This window comes from Notechis scutatus, chromosome 2, assembly GCF_049901735.1.
Source record: "Notechis scutatus isolate UNSWTSFEM ecotype Mainland chromosome 2, rNotScu1.2, whole genome shotgun sequence".
In the NCBI taxonomy this organism is placed as follows: domain Eukaryota; kingdom Metazoa; phylum Chordata; class Lepidosauria; order Squamata; family Elapidae; genus Notechis; species Notechis scutatus.
This window is the reverse complement of record NC_142010.1, coordinates 170,675,804-170,691,456: the sequence shown is the minus strand read 5'-3', so window position 1 is coordinate 170,691,456 and position 15,653 is coordinate 170,675,804. Positions and strand designations below refer to the sequence as shown.

The 15,653-nt window shown below is 38.9% G+C and overlaps 1 protein-coding gene across 3 annotated transcripts in view; it reads left to right on the top strand.

Annotated features, from left to right (window-relative positions):
- ELP1 (elongator acetyltransferase complex subunit 1) overlaps positions 1-15,653 on the top strand; it is a 52,387-nt gene that overhangs the window by 8,000 nt on the left and 28,734 nt on the right. For all 3 annotated transcript variants that reach the window (XM_087957376.1, XM_087957377.1, XM_087957375.1), the window contains 13 exons: positions 179-264; positions 1,763-1,862; positions 2,190-2,280; positions 2,601-2,724; positions 2,962-3,055; positions 3,674-3,907; positions 4,816-4,987; positions 6,195-6,284; positions 8,304-8,474; positions 10,859-10,965; positions 12,034-12,137; positions 14,861-14,914; positions 15,013-15,118. In XM_087957376.1, coding sequence (XP_087813502.1) covers positions 179-264; positions 1,763-1,862; positions 2,190-2,280; positions 2,601-2,724; positions 2,962-3,055; positions 3,674-3,907; positions 4,816-4,987; positions 6,195-6,284; positions 8,304-8,474; positions 10,859-10,965; positions 12,034-12,137; positions 14,861-14,914; positions 15,013-15,118 — 1,533 coding nt within the window. The remainder of the gene's footprint in view (positions 1-178; positions 265-1,762; positions 1,863-2,189; positions 2,281-2,600; positions 2,725-2,961; positions 3,056-3,673; positions 3,908-4,815; positions 4,988-6,194; positions 6,285-8,303; positions 8,475-10,858; positions 10,966-12,033; positions 12,138-14,860; positions 14,915-15,012; positions 15,119-15,653) is intronic.

Sequence of the window (15,653 nt, the reverse complement as noted above, 5' to 3'; positions counted from 1 at the left end):
CATATAGTGAATGTGGAGTGTGGACTTTTTAACCTTGGAAGTTGTCTATAGAATTTTTTTTATTTGTTATGCAATGGTCTCTGGAGAGTTAGAAGGAAACTAAAAAAGTTGGATGTAAGCTTTTGACAAATATATGAAAAGTTAATCTTCAAATACTCTTTATTTGGTTGATTCTTAGGTAAATTTATTACTGTTGGATGGGGTAAAAAGGAAACACAGTTTCATGGATCAGAGGGCAAGCAAGCTGCTCATACCAAGCCAAAGGTACTATGTTTTTAATAATGCAAATACTGATTCTGTATGTAAATATTCAATTAATTACAATGATGCACAAGTATGCATCTTTACTGCAGACATGAATATTAAAATACATGCAGCAAATTATAGAACTGAAATAGTGATTAGAGTTTGGAACTTGGATAGAAAGCATCCAAATTTCTAATAATCATAAGTTCACTGCCTGATCTTGACTCAGTGGCACAGCTGAATTTGCATTTAATGATGGGCCAGGATTTAATGTTAATATATGAACTTGTGCAAGTCCTAAGTTCATGTGCCATGTCTTTGAATACAACTAGGTGGAAATATCAACTATGATTTAATTTCATTTTCTTTGATTCCTGACTCTTTTGTTCAGATCAGGAATATAACAGTTGCCAAATAAGCCATCAGGAAATCATTTTAATGAGTGTTTAACTTGTGATTCCTGGTTCACATCTAACGTCAAGCCAAGAATTCAAGAAAGTAAAATGAAAGGCAATGAGAGTTCTCCCAGCTTGTGGGATAATAAAAAAACATAGATGCCTAAGGTGACACTTTAATGATTGTGCATATGGTGCTAAGTATTAATATGGTTAATATGTGCTAATATGTAAGTAGGTATGTAAGATTACATGTGAATGGGTCCACATGTTTGATCTTGCACTGCTACTTCATTTTGTGGGGATAAAAAAGAGTTTTATGAATCAACATTTAATTAATACCATTCCCTTCAAGACAGTGGTAGGATTAAAAAATTTTTACTACTGGTTCTGTGGGCGTGGCAGGGGAAGGATACTGTAAAATCTCCATTCTCTCCCCACTCCTGGGGGAAGGTTACTGCAAAATCTCCATTCCCTTCCCGCCCCACTAACCTGATTTCCAGCTCCATTCTCCTGTGCAGGGCAACAAAAGAAGACCCAGCCAATCAGCTAGGACTCAGGAGGCAAAGAATAGATGGGGGCAGGACTAGTCAGAGGTGGTATTTGCCGGTTCTCCGAACTACTCAAAATTTCTGCTACCAGTTCTCCAGAACTGGTCAGAACCTGCTGAATACCACCTCTGCTTCAAGAGCATCTAAGATCCCTGTGAATAATTTGTGTGCCTAGATATAGACGACATCACAAATGGTAGGGCTGCCCTGCAATTTCCCCCTAGGGTGAAATTTTACTAGATTTCAATTTCATGACCACTATTATCTCAGCAGGCTTACTGAATGTAATGAGAATTGAGGGAAGACTGATATGCCTTGAGGACTTTCTATTAGCTGAGCCTGCATGGCAACACTTAATAGAAATACAATTATATACAATTATATTAAAGGAGAATAATTAGGTGGTAATGGTCCTTTACAGGTGATAGGCACTGTTGCAAGTTTTTAATAGTTTTAAATTTTAAAACACTTAAAATCTAATGAAATCTTGCGGTGTTTGTAAGATTTCAGTCAATGTGTTTAAAAATATCTGTTTCCAAATTTTGCATCATTTCATATTATCTTTTTCAGGAAATATTGCCTGCTTTACCATGGGATGACCATAAACCTCGGATCAGTTGGAAAGGAGATGGACAATATGTAGCAGTGAGTGACATTTGCCCAGGAACAGGTTGGCACCATTTTAAAATAATAGCATGTTAATTCCTGTCAGCTTTTGCCTGAGCAAGTGAAGGAAGTACAGTCTTAGTTTTTTAAAAAAATCTTCCAAAGCCCCATGGTTGTAATCACATTTTGATGCAGCTTTCCCCAACTTGATATGGTTGATGTGCTGGATTTACTGCTTCCATGATACTGCATCATAGTGATAAGGAATTATGGGAATTCTATGACTTGCAATTATTCTCTTTTTTTCCTCTTGCCTTCTGTTTCATTCGTTCATGGGTTCCTCGATTTCATCCTCTACTTTGGGAATTATGGGAATTCTGCAAATATTCAGGTGCTCGAAAAGTTAGAGTGTGGAGTCGGGAGCTTATTCTACAAAGTACCAGTGAGCCTATCCCAGGACTAGGACAAGCTTTGGCCTGGAAGTGAGTAAGGAAATATGGGGTGGTTCATGGTGTGTATATTATTGGCTTTCTGTTTATAATTTCCTGTTATTTATCAAGATTTTACTGGAACTAATTTTGGATTTAGAGTGTAGGATTATGATTCCCCTCTATCACTCCTAATCCATTTTTAATAAATTTATTCAATTTACATGGCCACCCAGCTCAAACGAATATCTGTTACATATCTGTACACAGTAACAGATATTTCTTTAGAAAAATCTATGAATATTTGGAGAATTGTTGCTTGAAAACCTGTTCTAATTATTCCTTCATTCCTTTCTTTTCTGGCTATATTTCAGGCCCTCAGGAAGCTTGATTGCTTCTACACAGGATAAAGTGAACAAACATGATGTTGTGTTCGTAGAACAAAATGGACTCCTTCATGGTGAATTTACTCTTCCTTTCCAAAAAGGCCAAGTAAAGGTAGGATATTTTTTTTTCTTGAGGCATTAACAATCATTGAATCTGTAGACTTTTTTCCTCAGTAGTGTATCTGATACTATTTCCATCAGTGGGAGGACATTTTTTAAGCCTACAAGTTGTCTACATGAATGTGTTTGGAGATTACCAAGGTAGATTTTAATTAAGTAGTTATGTATGGCATGAAATTTTTTTGTTAAAAATGCTTGACAGATGATGATCCTATTTGCATTTCTATAGGTAAATGAGCTGCTGTGGAATTCTGACTCTACAATATTGGCTGCCTGGGTGGAAGAACTGGAAAGCAACAGTAGTTCTCAAAGAAAGATGTATGGTAAGGACATTCAGTATTTGTTTCTTAATTTTATAGAACTTATTGGATTTGTCACAGTCCTATGGTCTTTGCTACTTTATTTCAGTTTTCTGCGAGGCTATTCAATTTTGACGATATCAAAATTGCAAATATATCATGTGTCTAAGTATTGCAATGGAGAGCATGTGTTTTTAATTCTTCTCAACAAGATAAAGGAGATATGAGAATTAAGGGAATCAGTAACTGATTGATGATGAATATATGCTGTCAAGTTGATATTGAATCTTGGTGATAGATAGATTAATAGTTTTCTCTAGGAGGATCTGATACCAACCTGGTCCTTCAGGTTTTCTAATGGTGCTATAACTGAGTCCATCCAGCAATCAGCAACTGGCAGCCCCTAAAATGCCTCTTACCTGGAACTTTGGACATTATGGATGGAGAGGAAGAGGCAAGCAAACATACTGTGCTGAGTAACTAAGTAGCACAAGTTTTTGTAGAAACCATCAGTTGGGAAGAGTCCATATTATAATCAGTTTTGGTACCGCATCATCAATAAGATTCAGAACTTACATAATTAAAGTATAATGTACTATTACTAATCTTGTGTTCTATAACCATTTTGTCTTCTAATTACAGTCCAGTTGTGGACAATGGGAAACCATCACTGGTACCTGAAACAAAGCCTACATTTTGGCAGCCTAGAGGGCAGCCCACTTCTTGTATCCCTGGTGTGGGATCAGGAGATTCCCTATCGACTTCATGTCCTCTGTGAACAATGGCTTTATCTTCGCTATGATTGGCAGTGGAGTACTGATCACAGCACCAGTGGAGGGGCCAATGACTCAGCTAGTGTAGCAGTCATTGATGGAGGTACATTTCAAATTTTCCTTTACTGCAACTACAAGAATTTCACAAGAATAATATGTATATGATTTTAGGGAAGGGTTGGAGGCATCTTGCTGGCTGGTTTATAAAGGCGGGTAAACTAGATATACTTGTGGGGATAATGTGATACTCACAAATAACTCATGGGAGAAAATGTAAGTAGCTCAGGGTTGAGCTATTAAGTCCTTGGTACCCTCTGAGCTTGGTTGTTTTCTTGCAGATGTTTCATTACTAGGCTTGGTTACATTATCAGTGGGGAGAAGAGTCAATATTTGCTGGCTCTTATGTATGCTAACTTGAGTCATGCCAATCTTGGGGCAATGGGAGGGTTTCCTCCTTGATGGTGTCTTGAGTGGGGCATTATTTTTTCCCCCTGATGCTGATTCCTGCTGACATGGATGTTGATTTCTTAGGCGGTTGTGTCCTAGTCTACAATTTGTTTCCTTCTTAGGCTGTGACTGTATCTTTTCAATGGCAAATTTATAAATCATGTTGAATTTTACATAGCTTTCAAAAGACACAATCAAAATATTTGGGTTACATTATCTAGGCAACTTTAGTTATGTTGTTTCAACCCAGTTGTGTTATGGCAGGTCCCATGAGACAAGAGGGCAATAATTTGCTAAACACTTTGTTTTCTATTATTCAAAGACTGCCCAAAACCATGTATGCTGCTATTAAGACTTTGTTGTGTCTTAACTGTTTGATTTAATGCAAGCCAACAAGTGCAGATATTGCCTAATCATATTTGAATTATGTCATCTGAATATAAGTACACACATATATACATACAGATATATATATACATACATATGTGCACATACATATACTGCACACACACATACACACCTCTGATACTTAAATAAACTTTTTTCCCTTTTCATTTTTGAAAGATAAAGTTCTATGGACAGCCTTTCTTCATGCTGTGGTTCCCCCACCTCTTTGTACATACCAGCTCCAGTTCTTCTCTGTTGTCAATCAAGTTGCTTTCTCTATGAAGTCTCAGAGTGGGGATCTTGCTGTTCTGGATGCCGAGAACAAATTATCCATTTATAGATGGGGTAGGTAATCTGAATCTTTGACCAACCTTGTCTGGGCTTGGAAGCTAAGTGGTGGGGTCACCACTGTGTAATATTTGGATGGGAGACCATCAGAGAATTCCAAGCTTGTAAGCTAGACTGGGAAATGAGAGAAATGTCAGGAAAAGGAAACTGGGTGCTACTTCGATATTATTTCTCAGAACATGGCATGGAAATATTCACATGCCCACCAGATAATTTGTAGGTGTCTTTGATTTTTGTTCATGGGAATATGGCTTCAGTTCTGTATGTTGGCTGGAACAATGTATTGCCTCAGATCCCACTGCCTTTTGTAATTGCTATATGCCTGTATTTGGGGGAAATTCTTGGAGAGAACCCCAGTTTTTCTAATGCAACTTTTTTTCAAATGAGGCTTGGTTAACTTATAAAAGTATGGGATAGTTTCATTAAGACCTCCTTGGTTAATGTAACTGAAAAATTCAACACAGGACATTCTATGTAATAATACAGAAATTCCCTCCAAGGGTATAGGAGTGGGAGTCCATTCTGACAGAAAAAGCAGGTCAGCCATGTAGGGCCTTCCTGATTCCCTCACTTCTACAGGCAGTCCCACCGCTCTTCAGCAGCTGCTTCTTTCAAACAAACAATGATGGTGAACTGCTCTGATTGCTGATTACTTTCATATGAAGAACAGACCGTCTCAGTGCCATCATTTTATACAAAATAATGTAGAAGGAAAGAGTGGTACATGTTTTTTCCGTCTTACATAACAGTGACTAGAGATGGTTCCCTGTTGTATGAATTTCCCTCTTTGATTAGTCTTTCAAAGTCACAGCTGAGGTGCAGCCAGTTGCAGTTCTGTAGAGTTGTTCGAGACTGCATCGTCCTAAGGACCGTGTTGGACTCTGCCTGTATAATCATAAAGGAGGAAGGGACTTGAAGATGCCTGAAAGAGAAAAGACCTATGGTAGCTTGTCTCTGTTCCCATCACAGCCTCCATTGTTCAGGAAATGTTCGATTTGGAAGAGTCATAGGTCATATTTGTCTTGAAATTATAGAACACTTCTGCCAGAAAATAGATTTAACTTATTTTTGGAGGTGTCAATGCAGAATGGCCACCCAATGTTTTATTCGCTAAGCCATAACTTTAAAGAATAAATTTGTGGCTGTAAAGATAACAAAGTGTGTGTGATTTAGCTCAGTGATATACCTTATTGCCTTTTGACAGACAGTCATCCAGAAATGGACTCTACAGTTAAGATGGGTGCAGTTAATGGAAAAAGATTTACAGCTGCATTCCCTCGGCTGGAAACATCATACAGGTACTAGATGTTACACTTGACTCTGGAAGGCACTGATTGGAGTCATTGGAGACAGGGAATGGTTCTACATCTATAGGACCCCCAGTTTCCAAGATGTTGTTCCTTTCATTTTCTAAATTGGATTCTCCCAGTTGCTGTTTGGGAGGTGTTCATAGAAATTAACACACAATCCATAGTAAGATATAATTAGTAAAGTTCACTCTTTCTGTCTCTTGTCAACAAAGGTAGAGTGCAGTTGAATAAGAGTTTGTGTTGCATAGAAACAGTTAATGCTGTGGTCTGAACTAGATACCATTCAGCTATGTTAGGTTTGACTCCCATAGCTTCTGGCTAACTGATCCATATTGGCTGCAGTTATCAAGGGTCTTATCCATCACATCTTGAAGCCCCTCTAGTTGGGAAGAATGCCATAAGATGTATGAAGTAGCTTTCAGGTCTGTTTCTTATAGACAGTTCTTCTTAGATTTTTGTAACACAGCTTTCTCCTATTGCTTCACTCTCCAAATGTGTGGCTTCACTTCACAGAATTGCCAAGAATTAGATCACATATCTGGAGAATGCCAAGTTTGGAGAAGACTTGTGTTATATAGGTAATCCTCGAGGTATGAATGTAATGGAGCCTGCCCATTCCATCCGTAACTCGAGAATTCATTGGAATGAATCTCGTACCTTGAACAAGATCACTCCTTGCTTTTGCCCACACATTCAGTAATTAAATGCATAGGCGAATGTGCAGCTCATAAAATGCAATGAGGTATCTTAGGGTGGGGAAGGCCATGGGGGAGCTAGTGAGGGAACAGGTCACCTACTTCAGGCCACCCAAAGCCTCCCCCTGACCCACAGATACCTTATTCTCCCTCTTCTGGGATCCCCACAATTGCTCCCCACCGCCCCATCCTGCTGCACTGGGTGACTTACCTTTCACCAGAGATCAGCTGAATGAGGCCTCCGGTTATAACACAGCCAATGAGGCTGTTTTCTTGCTGCCGGAGGCCTTGTGAAGCTGATATCCAGCGAGAAAGCCACAGAAGCCGCACACAGCCTTATGGGCCTGTTTTTCACGGCAAAGCACTTGAGGATTGTGTCCCTGTAGGCCTTGGCAGCCCTTTGCAAAAGGCCTTTGTCAGTAGGAAGAGGGCTTTGGAAGAATACATCCACTTCTCCCAAGCTGCACTGGTGCCAACAAAGGCTTTTTGCAAAGGGCTGCTGAAGCTACAGGAACTCTCTCTCCCTGCAGGCTTTAGCAAGGAAACAGCACATGGAGAGAAGGTCTGAAGGACCGAAGCCTTCCCTCAGTTTGCAAATGTCCAGGCCTCAATTCACAGAGAATAGAGGCCTAAAATGTGAGATTACATGAGATCAAGTAGCACAATATCTTGCACTACTGATCTTGTGTGATCTCAAGGTAGGTTAGACCTCTGTTCTCTGTGAATGCACCAAAAGCCTGAAGCAAAGAAACCGTGACAGAGAGAAGATCTTTGCAAGATAAGTGAGTCTCCACAGGCGAAGTGCGTGTGAAGACCCGGTGGGGGGAATAGGCGGGAGGAATGTTCCAGAGCCTCTGCGATCATTCCTAAGAGCGAACAAGTGCCATGCAATATTCATAATTTTGGGACTTGTTCATAAGTGCTAGGGGGCGCTTATCACATAACTTCGAACGTTCGCTAAGAGAATGCTCATAACCCAGGGATTACCTGTACTTCCTACTAGTCAACATAAAAAATAAATGAACTGATTTAATAGCTTTGCAGTTGAATTGACATGAGAACAGATGGCATGAATTTCCTATGAAGTCATTCATTGATGGTGACAGTGAATGTACACGTGTAAATGTATCATTGACTAAATTGTATTTACTACTATAGAATACATATATAATGAAAACTATTGTAGAGTCATTGATATTTGGGGGAGTCCATATTTTCCGTTGATTTGCCTAGATATATTTTAGAAAATTGTGTAATTTAGTATTAATCACTCATCTAAATCTCTTTGTTTTTGTGGGGGCAATTATCATAGAATTGGCCTGTGTGATGACAAAAGAGGAAGAAATCCACTGTGGCTTCGCTTTCTTACTTGGCTGCAAGATGACTTATTCTTAGCTGCTAGCCAGGGCTGTCTCCCAATGCGCACAGTTATTCATCATCTGAAGTTGTGCTCCTCAGGACAAGAAGGACATACCGATATCTGGTACTGGACAATGTTTTATGTTTATCACATCAATGAAAATCAAACTATTTCGTGTGGTTCTGGAATAAAAGGCCACTTTCCTCCTGAATGCTATTTTTTAACTGGTTAGTTGAACTAACATAGAAACTTTGACAGCATGAATGCTGGTGATGGAGACAAGGTCATTCTTTAATATTTATTTTTTTCTCACTGCTTGCTGACGCATTTCTAAAGCATTAAACAGTGTTGTAGTGGAACAGTCCTTTAAGGCAGTGGCCCCCAACCTTTTTTGTGCCGCGGCCCGGTACCTGCATCACAAAATCATCCGCGGCCCGGTACCAGCATCACAAAATCATCCGCGGCCCGGTACCGGCATCAGCACGCATGGCAAGGCGAGCCGAGCGACCGGCCAGCCAGCCATCCCCCGCTTCTCCCCGCCACCTTCAACTCCTCCTTTGTACCTGTGTCGATGGGCTTCGCGACGGCTTCGGGACAGTCGCTCAGCTCGCCTTGCCATGCGTGCTGAAAGAATCCTCGCGCCTTAGTTTTGTTTGAAGCCGCCCCCGATGAAACTAAGGCGCGAGGATTCTTTCAGCACCCAAACGCCGCTTTCTACCCGGAAAAGCTCACCGGAAGCACTTTTTCATCAAAACAAGATGGCGGCGCCCAGCAAACCGGAGGCCCAGTAGAAATTGTTCCCCGGACCGGTACCAGTACGGGGACCGGTGGTTGGGGACCCCTGCTTTAAGGTGCATAATTGGTTGTGTTAGGAAATGCTCATAGTGTGAGATAGCTTGTGTTACAGGTAGTCCTTGACTTACAACCAGAATTGACACCAGCATTTTCATTGTTAAGCAAGGCTTAATTAAGTGAGTTACACCCAATCTTTTTTTCCACGTTGTCAAGGAAATCATTTGCAATTGTTAGGTTAATAAGCAAATCTGGTTTCTCCATTAACTTTTCTTGTCAGAAACTGCCTGAAAAGATTGTAAATGGTGATCATGTGAACCCAGGATGCTGCAGCTATCATAAATACATGTGCCAGTTGCCAAACACTCAAATTTTGATCATGGGACTGTAACTGTAGAGATGCTGTGATGGTTATAAGCACGAGTAAAGTTGAAAGTCATTTTTTCCAGTCCTGTGGTAACTTCAAACAGTCGCTAAATGAATGTTGTAAGTTGAGGACTATATCAATTGGCATTTTTATGGGTAACTTTGTACTACATTTTTGTTGATGTGCAGTCATACTATAAATTATGTCAGTAAGACCTGTGAGGGCTCAATGGAGCACACTTGAAAGCAAGTATCAGTGCTATCCTGTATCTGTAAACTGGTAGTCAACTTTCGCTTCTGTCAAATAAAAACTTCGATACGCTTTGGAAACCCTTATAAACTGTTTCCAGTTAACAGAAGTTGCTCCAATGTAATAAAAGCTATTGGCGTGCTGTGCTGATTTTGAGTCTCTGAGGGAAACACAAGAACAGTTAAATGCCTACTTCAGATGCTCTTCAATTTTGCCTTCCTGTCATTGCTATTGTGATTGTGCATCACTTTAGAGCAGGGGTGTCCAACCTTGGCAACTTTAAGACTTGTGGACTTCAACTCCCAGAAGCTTTGCTGGCTGAGGAATTCTGGGAGTTGAAGTCCACAAGTCTTAAAGTTGCCAAGGTTGGACACCCCTGCTTTAGAGTCAAAGGACAAAATGCTAATTTAGAGTAGGGGGGTTGCATGTAATACTCATCAAAAACACCTTGAACTTAAACTTTCTTTGCCAGGATTATGTGGCAACCGAAAGGGCAGCGGTGGAAGCCCAGGAAAAGTTGCAGCTCCTTGAATGAGTTTCAAGTAGATATTGCTTCCGCCCATGTATACCAGGAATCATATTTCTCCCTTTGGATTTTAAGTTTGTACAACCCAAATTTTTATTAATATTTTTGAGGTACCCATTATGATTTTGTTATAGAGAGTTTTTATTGCCTACATTAGTCCATTACCCTTCTTCTCTCCCAAAACTCAGGGCGGCTCATCCCTTTTATCCTGGAAAATAAATTAGATGATAACTAATAACTTGACCAATGTGAAATTTACAGCTACACTGAGGGATCAGAAATCAGAAGCCTTACGGTTCAATATTCTGTACTACTTGTAGCCTAGTTACTCCAGACTAAATATCCAGGAATCTTTATACATCTGATGTATATAATCAATCAGAAATAAAAGTAATGATTAATGTTTCAGAAAAGTGCATTGTCAGCAAAAACTATTGGAGCAGGAATGTTAAATTAAGGATATTTCCACTTTTTTCCCCTGTGGTCATTGCCAACATTCTTGTGATTGCAAGATGGCATTCAAGAAGGCATAAGTTGACCCAAATTTCTCCCTTTTCTGCCCCTTCTTAATAGGTCCCCTGTGAGTGTGGATGGTGATGTGATCAGCCTGTGTTGCAACCCGAAGACCAAAACAGTGGCTCTGCAGCTTTCTGATGGCCAAATCCTGAAGTATCTGTGGGGTATGTGTGATGTACTATCGGTTTGGGCTTGGAACAGAATCATTATTTGTACTTAAAAGAGATCAGACAGTACACTGCCACTGTGGATATAGAAATTTTATATATAAAACAAAGGAAATTGTAATCATCATCATCATCATACCTAGGGAGGAACTACTAAGGTCATGGGTCAGATGGCCCAGTAGCCAAAGTTAACCAGAAAATAGACAGGAAAATACTCCAGCTGCCTCTTCTCCGTAGCACTGAAAACAGAATTATGATACTTGGAAAATATAAACAAATTAATGTCCTTTCATAATTTCAAAACCATATGCTACCTCATATAGCCACGTCATGGGTGACCTGGGTGCTTGGGTGAAAATGCTTTATTTCAGTTTAAGGCCATTTTACATGCTCAAATAACCTGAAAATTTATGGGCTGATTTTGCAATTTTCTTGCTGTGTTCATGTTCAAATTTACCAAATCTTCTTCCCATCCAATTCCCAATGCCCTCATCTGCTGGATTAGAGAGAACTCCCTTTCATTATCTTCTCTCAGAAAGAAAAGAAATTGCACGATAGTTCTTGTATACAGGAGCCCTGATTTGACTTGAAATGCATCTTTAGGGCCCCAAAATTTGCCGGTCTCTGCTTTACTGTGCTGTACTATGGTACATTGTGTTCATGAAACACAATAAACCTGCATTGTGAGGTATCTAATAATTAATCTGGAGATTTCAGAGCATGAAAACCATGTTGGGCAGATTTGAAGTAAAGGAGGTTCCTAAGGTCCAACTATCCTACTTTATCCTACCACTCTTATCAGCTTCTCAAACATGTACGTTATGGCCATTCATAATCTATATGGAAAGATTTGGGGGCAGCCTCTCTGTTGTTTGGGACTAACCCCAGAATTCCCCAGCCAGCAATGCTGGCTGGGAATTCTAAGCCAATGACCCTGCCATAAGATTGACTGAAACCAACACAGTTTCCAGGATATGAAGCTAAATGAATCAAATTGCACTTACTAATATATATCCCTGGGTCTCCTAAAGATTGATAATCAATCCTCTCTCCCTTACGTTCCAGGAGCTGAAAAACCAGTTGCCATCCCCTGGGTGAATAATAATGGTTCCAGTGTTCGGTTTCCAACCCCATGTATGCAGACAGAACTAACTGTAATTGACGGGGAAGTAAGTAAACAAGTATGGAAATCTTGGGCTGTGCCAATAGTCCACCATGCACCTCTCCTCGGTGTTTCTTGCTTAAATAAACTTTATCTGTTGCTATTCTTCCTAATCTCATTTATATATTGTGAGTAGAAAAGCACAGAATTGCTCGTGGCACATAACATCTTAAGGTTAATATACTTTCAGCCATGTAGGAATTATCAGTTGTGATAAATTGGCTTGCAAAGCCACTGTGGTGCCATCATAGGTAGATCTTTTTTTCCTGAAGTCTTTAACTAAGATTGATTGTGGAAAGTCCAGGAAAAGAATGGAAAAGGGACAGAGATGGCAGGCAAGTCAATTGACAGCTTATCTTATAAATGGCAACATGATTGGATGGCAAGAAACTTGGGAAGAAATATTTCAAATCATTTAAAGATATGCCTGCTTAATTAACTTACTACAAATGAGGGTGGGAAATTCCTCTTATGTTTCCCTTATGTTCTGGATTTACTTCAGATTATCCTATGGAAATCTGTATAGTTCTTGCTTCTTTGCTCTTGCCTGGCTGCTCGGAGCTTGACAGAGAAACTTGCACACTTAGTGTTCAAGTTCTCTGGGCTTCAGGAGATCTACTAAGTTTATGTAGCAAACCGGGGCTACCTCTATTTTGAAAAATCCACATAGATGTTCCAACTCCCTAAATTTCCATGTGAATCAGAGCAGTCAGGTTTTTGAAATAACAAAAAATAAGTTATGTGAGAAACAAGAGGGAAAGTCAAGGAAGCAGTTGGTCTTCTGGTTGAAGAACATGACAAAATGTAACAGGCAATAGGAAGAAGGCTGAACTGATTAATTTCTATTTTACTGTGTTTTTGTTAGAGGAAAAAGTGGTCCAGCCTGTCAGAAGGTACACTGACAGCTAGGAGAGAGCTTGAAAATCCTAGAAAAGATAATTGAGCAAAGAGCACAGGCAGTTGTATTATATTGCTGCCTCTTTAGTATGGTTGAAGGAATGGGTGAATTTAACTAACAAGAGAATATTATTTTTAGAAGGCCATGATTTGCAGAGGGGTGGCACGCTTTTTATGGGATGTAGGGAAAACTAGTCAGAAATATTTCCACAGACATCTAATCAGAGACTCATTATTAACTAATTGGAAGAAAATACGGAAAAAACACTATTTAAAAGTACCAATCTGGATTTCAACAATGGAGGCGATGATCCACCCAATAATCTGGATATCATTAAAATGATTAAATATAAGGACCTATTGGATACACAAGGAGATTTGAAATCGCGGCAAGAACTTCAAGAGCGAGGACAAAAATTGATCAGCGGGCATACTTTCAAATTCAAAGTAGATATAAACAGGACAAGAAAGAATTCGGAATTAAAAATAAACTCCAGCAATTAGATAAAATTTTATTAGGATCAGGCAAAAAAATATAACAAAATTTTATAACTATTTATTAGAAGTCAATTAGAAGAAGAAATTGTAAAAGGAACATGATTGCCTGGAGTAGAAATGTAGGACGCAGCATCACCTTAACAGAATGGGAAAAGGTCTGGGGTAGAAACAATAAGATTACAAAGTCGGTAGCATATAAAGAAAACGCCTATAAAATGTTTTATAGATGGCACCTTCCTCCGAGATTAGCGAAGATGCACCCCAATATGAGTCCAAATTGCTAGAAATGCAAAAACCAGAGGGAACTTTTTCCATATGTGGTGGTCCTGTACAGAAGCTCAAAAATATTGGCAGAAAATTAGAATTTGGCTGGAAGAAATGACAAAAGAGCAGATCGAATACAAACCAGAGTCCTTTTTGTTAGGGATCTTTGACAAACAAATATCAAAAAAAAGCGAAATACATAATAATACACATTTTGACAATGGCCAGATTAGCTTTTGCCCAATGTTGGAAGCAACCTCAGGTTCCATCAGAGGAAATGATCATTCAAAAATTGCAAGCTGTGCAGAAATGGACAAATTAACTTTGGCACTAAAAAATAAAGACACCTCAATATACTACAATAGCTGAAACTGCTGGTACAAATGGATAGACCAAAGATAGATTTTACATTATAAGGCAAAAGAGGATAGGATAAACCCATAGCAGTTATATACAGATATATGTAAGAATTAGGTGTGTGTATATAGCATAAATTAAGGGTTAAAAAAAAAAGATCTTACAAACTGTTGAAGATGAGAATGTTTTTAATTGCTTTCTATTTTTCTTTCTATTTTCTTCTCCTTTTCTTTTCTTTCATTTGTGTATGTTGGCTTGTTTTAATTGTAAAATTAATAAAATTTATTAAAAAAATAGAAAGTAGTAAAGTGATTACTTGAAACCACCATACGTTTGTTAAAAATAAGTTGTGCCTATGTAATAATATAATGCTTTTTGATTTAGTGACTAGATTACAAGGTGAATGCAATGTTCCTAAACCTCAATTAATGGCTTGATAAAGTTGACCCTAACATACATAACACTCCTTCCTCCTTTTATTTTTCCTCATAACAACAATTCTGTGAAGTAAGTTAAGCTGAAGGAGAGTAGCCCAAAGACACCCAGTTGGCTTTCATGCCTAAAGTGTGAAACTAGAATTCACAGTAATCTGGTTTTCAGAGTAGCATCTTAACTATGATAACAAACTGGTTCACATCAGAATTAAGAGCATTGAGTTTTGGTTTCCTTGTTCCGGTTTCTAACTCTGGTTTCCATTCTGCTTTTCTTTCTTAGGAAACCATATTTGGCTTGACTGACAGATGCCGTTTTTTTATTAATGATACTGAGGTACTGATTGTTTTCATGGCTTTATATCATCTGCTGTGTCCATAATCCTTTAATCTCTCCCCCAATCAACGGGCAATTTTATTCTCTGCTTTTCATAGGTTTCTTCAAATGTTACGTCCTTTTCAATCAGTGATGAATTTCTCTTATTGACCACACATTCCCATACTTGTCAGTGCCTGCCTATAAGGAACACATCCCTGAAAGGTAAAAATCACAATTTCTTATTTCTTGACCATGTGAACCCTTCTCCAAATATGTTTGTTCATTTATGAAGAGCTATTGTATGTGAGTTGTCCAAGATCCTGTTGGACTCCTGCATTTTTATAGTCATTCACTTTTCCATGGGAGAGTAGCAAAGAGGATGAACCTGGCCACTCTAAACTTTTCAATCCCATTTTCAAAATGCCAGTTGAAATGCCATTTTGAGATGCTGTATGTATATTGCAAAATATTGTCATGATGAGGAAGGAAGGTTATGGTGTTTCATCCTGACCTTGTTTTCCTTTGCTGCATTTCCTATGTATGCACACATTTAGCTTATCTACACCCAAAAGAATGAGGGGATTGAAGGAATACATACTGCATGTTATTGGACAGGTACATATACCAAGGTGCCCAAATATGGCCTTCTATTTCTTTGCACACATTGATGGATGGATATATGCACATTTATGTATGAATAGACCAAGTAAAACAGAGGAAGGAATCCTTTTATTATTCAACAATGTCACCCTTTCAA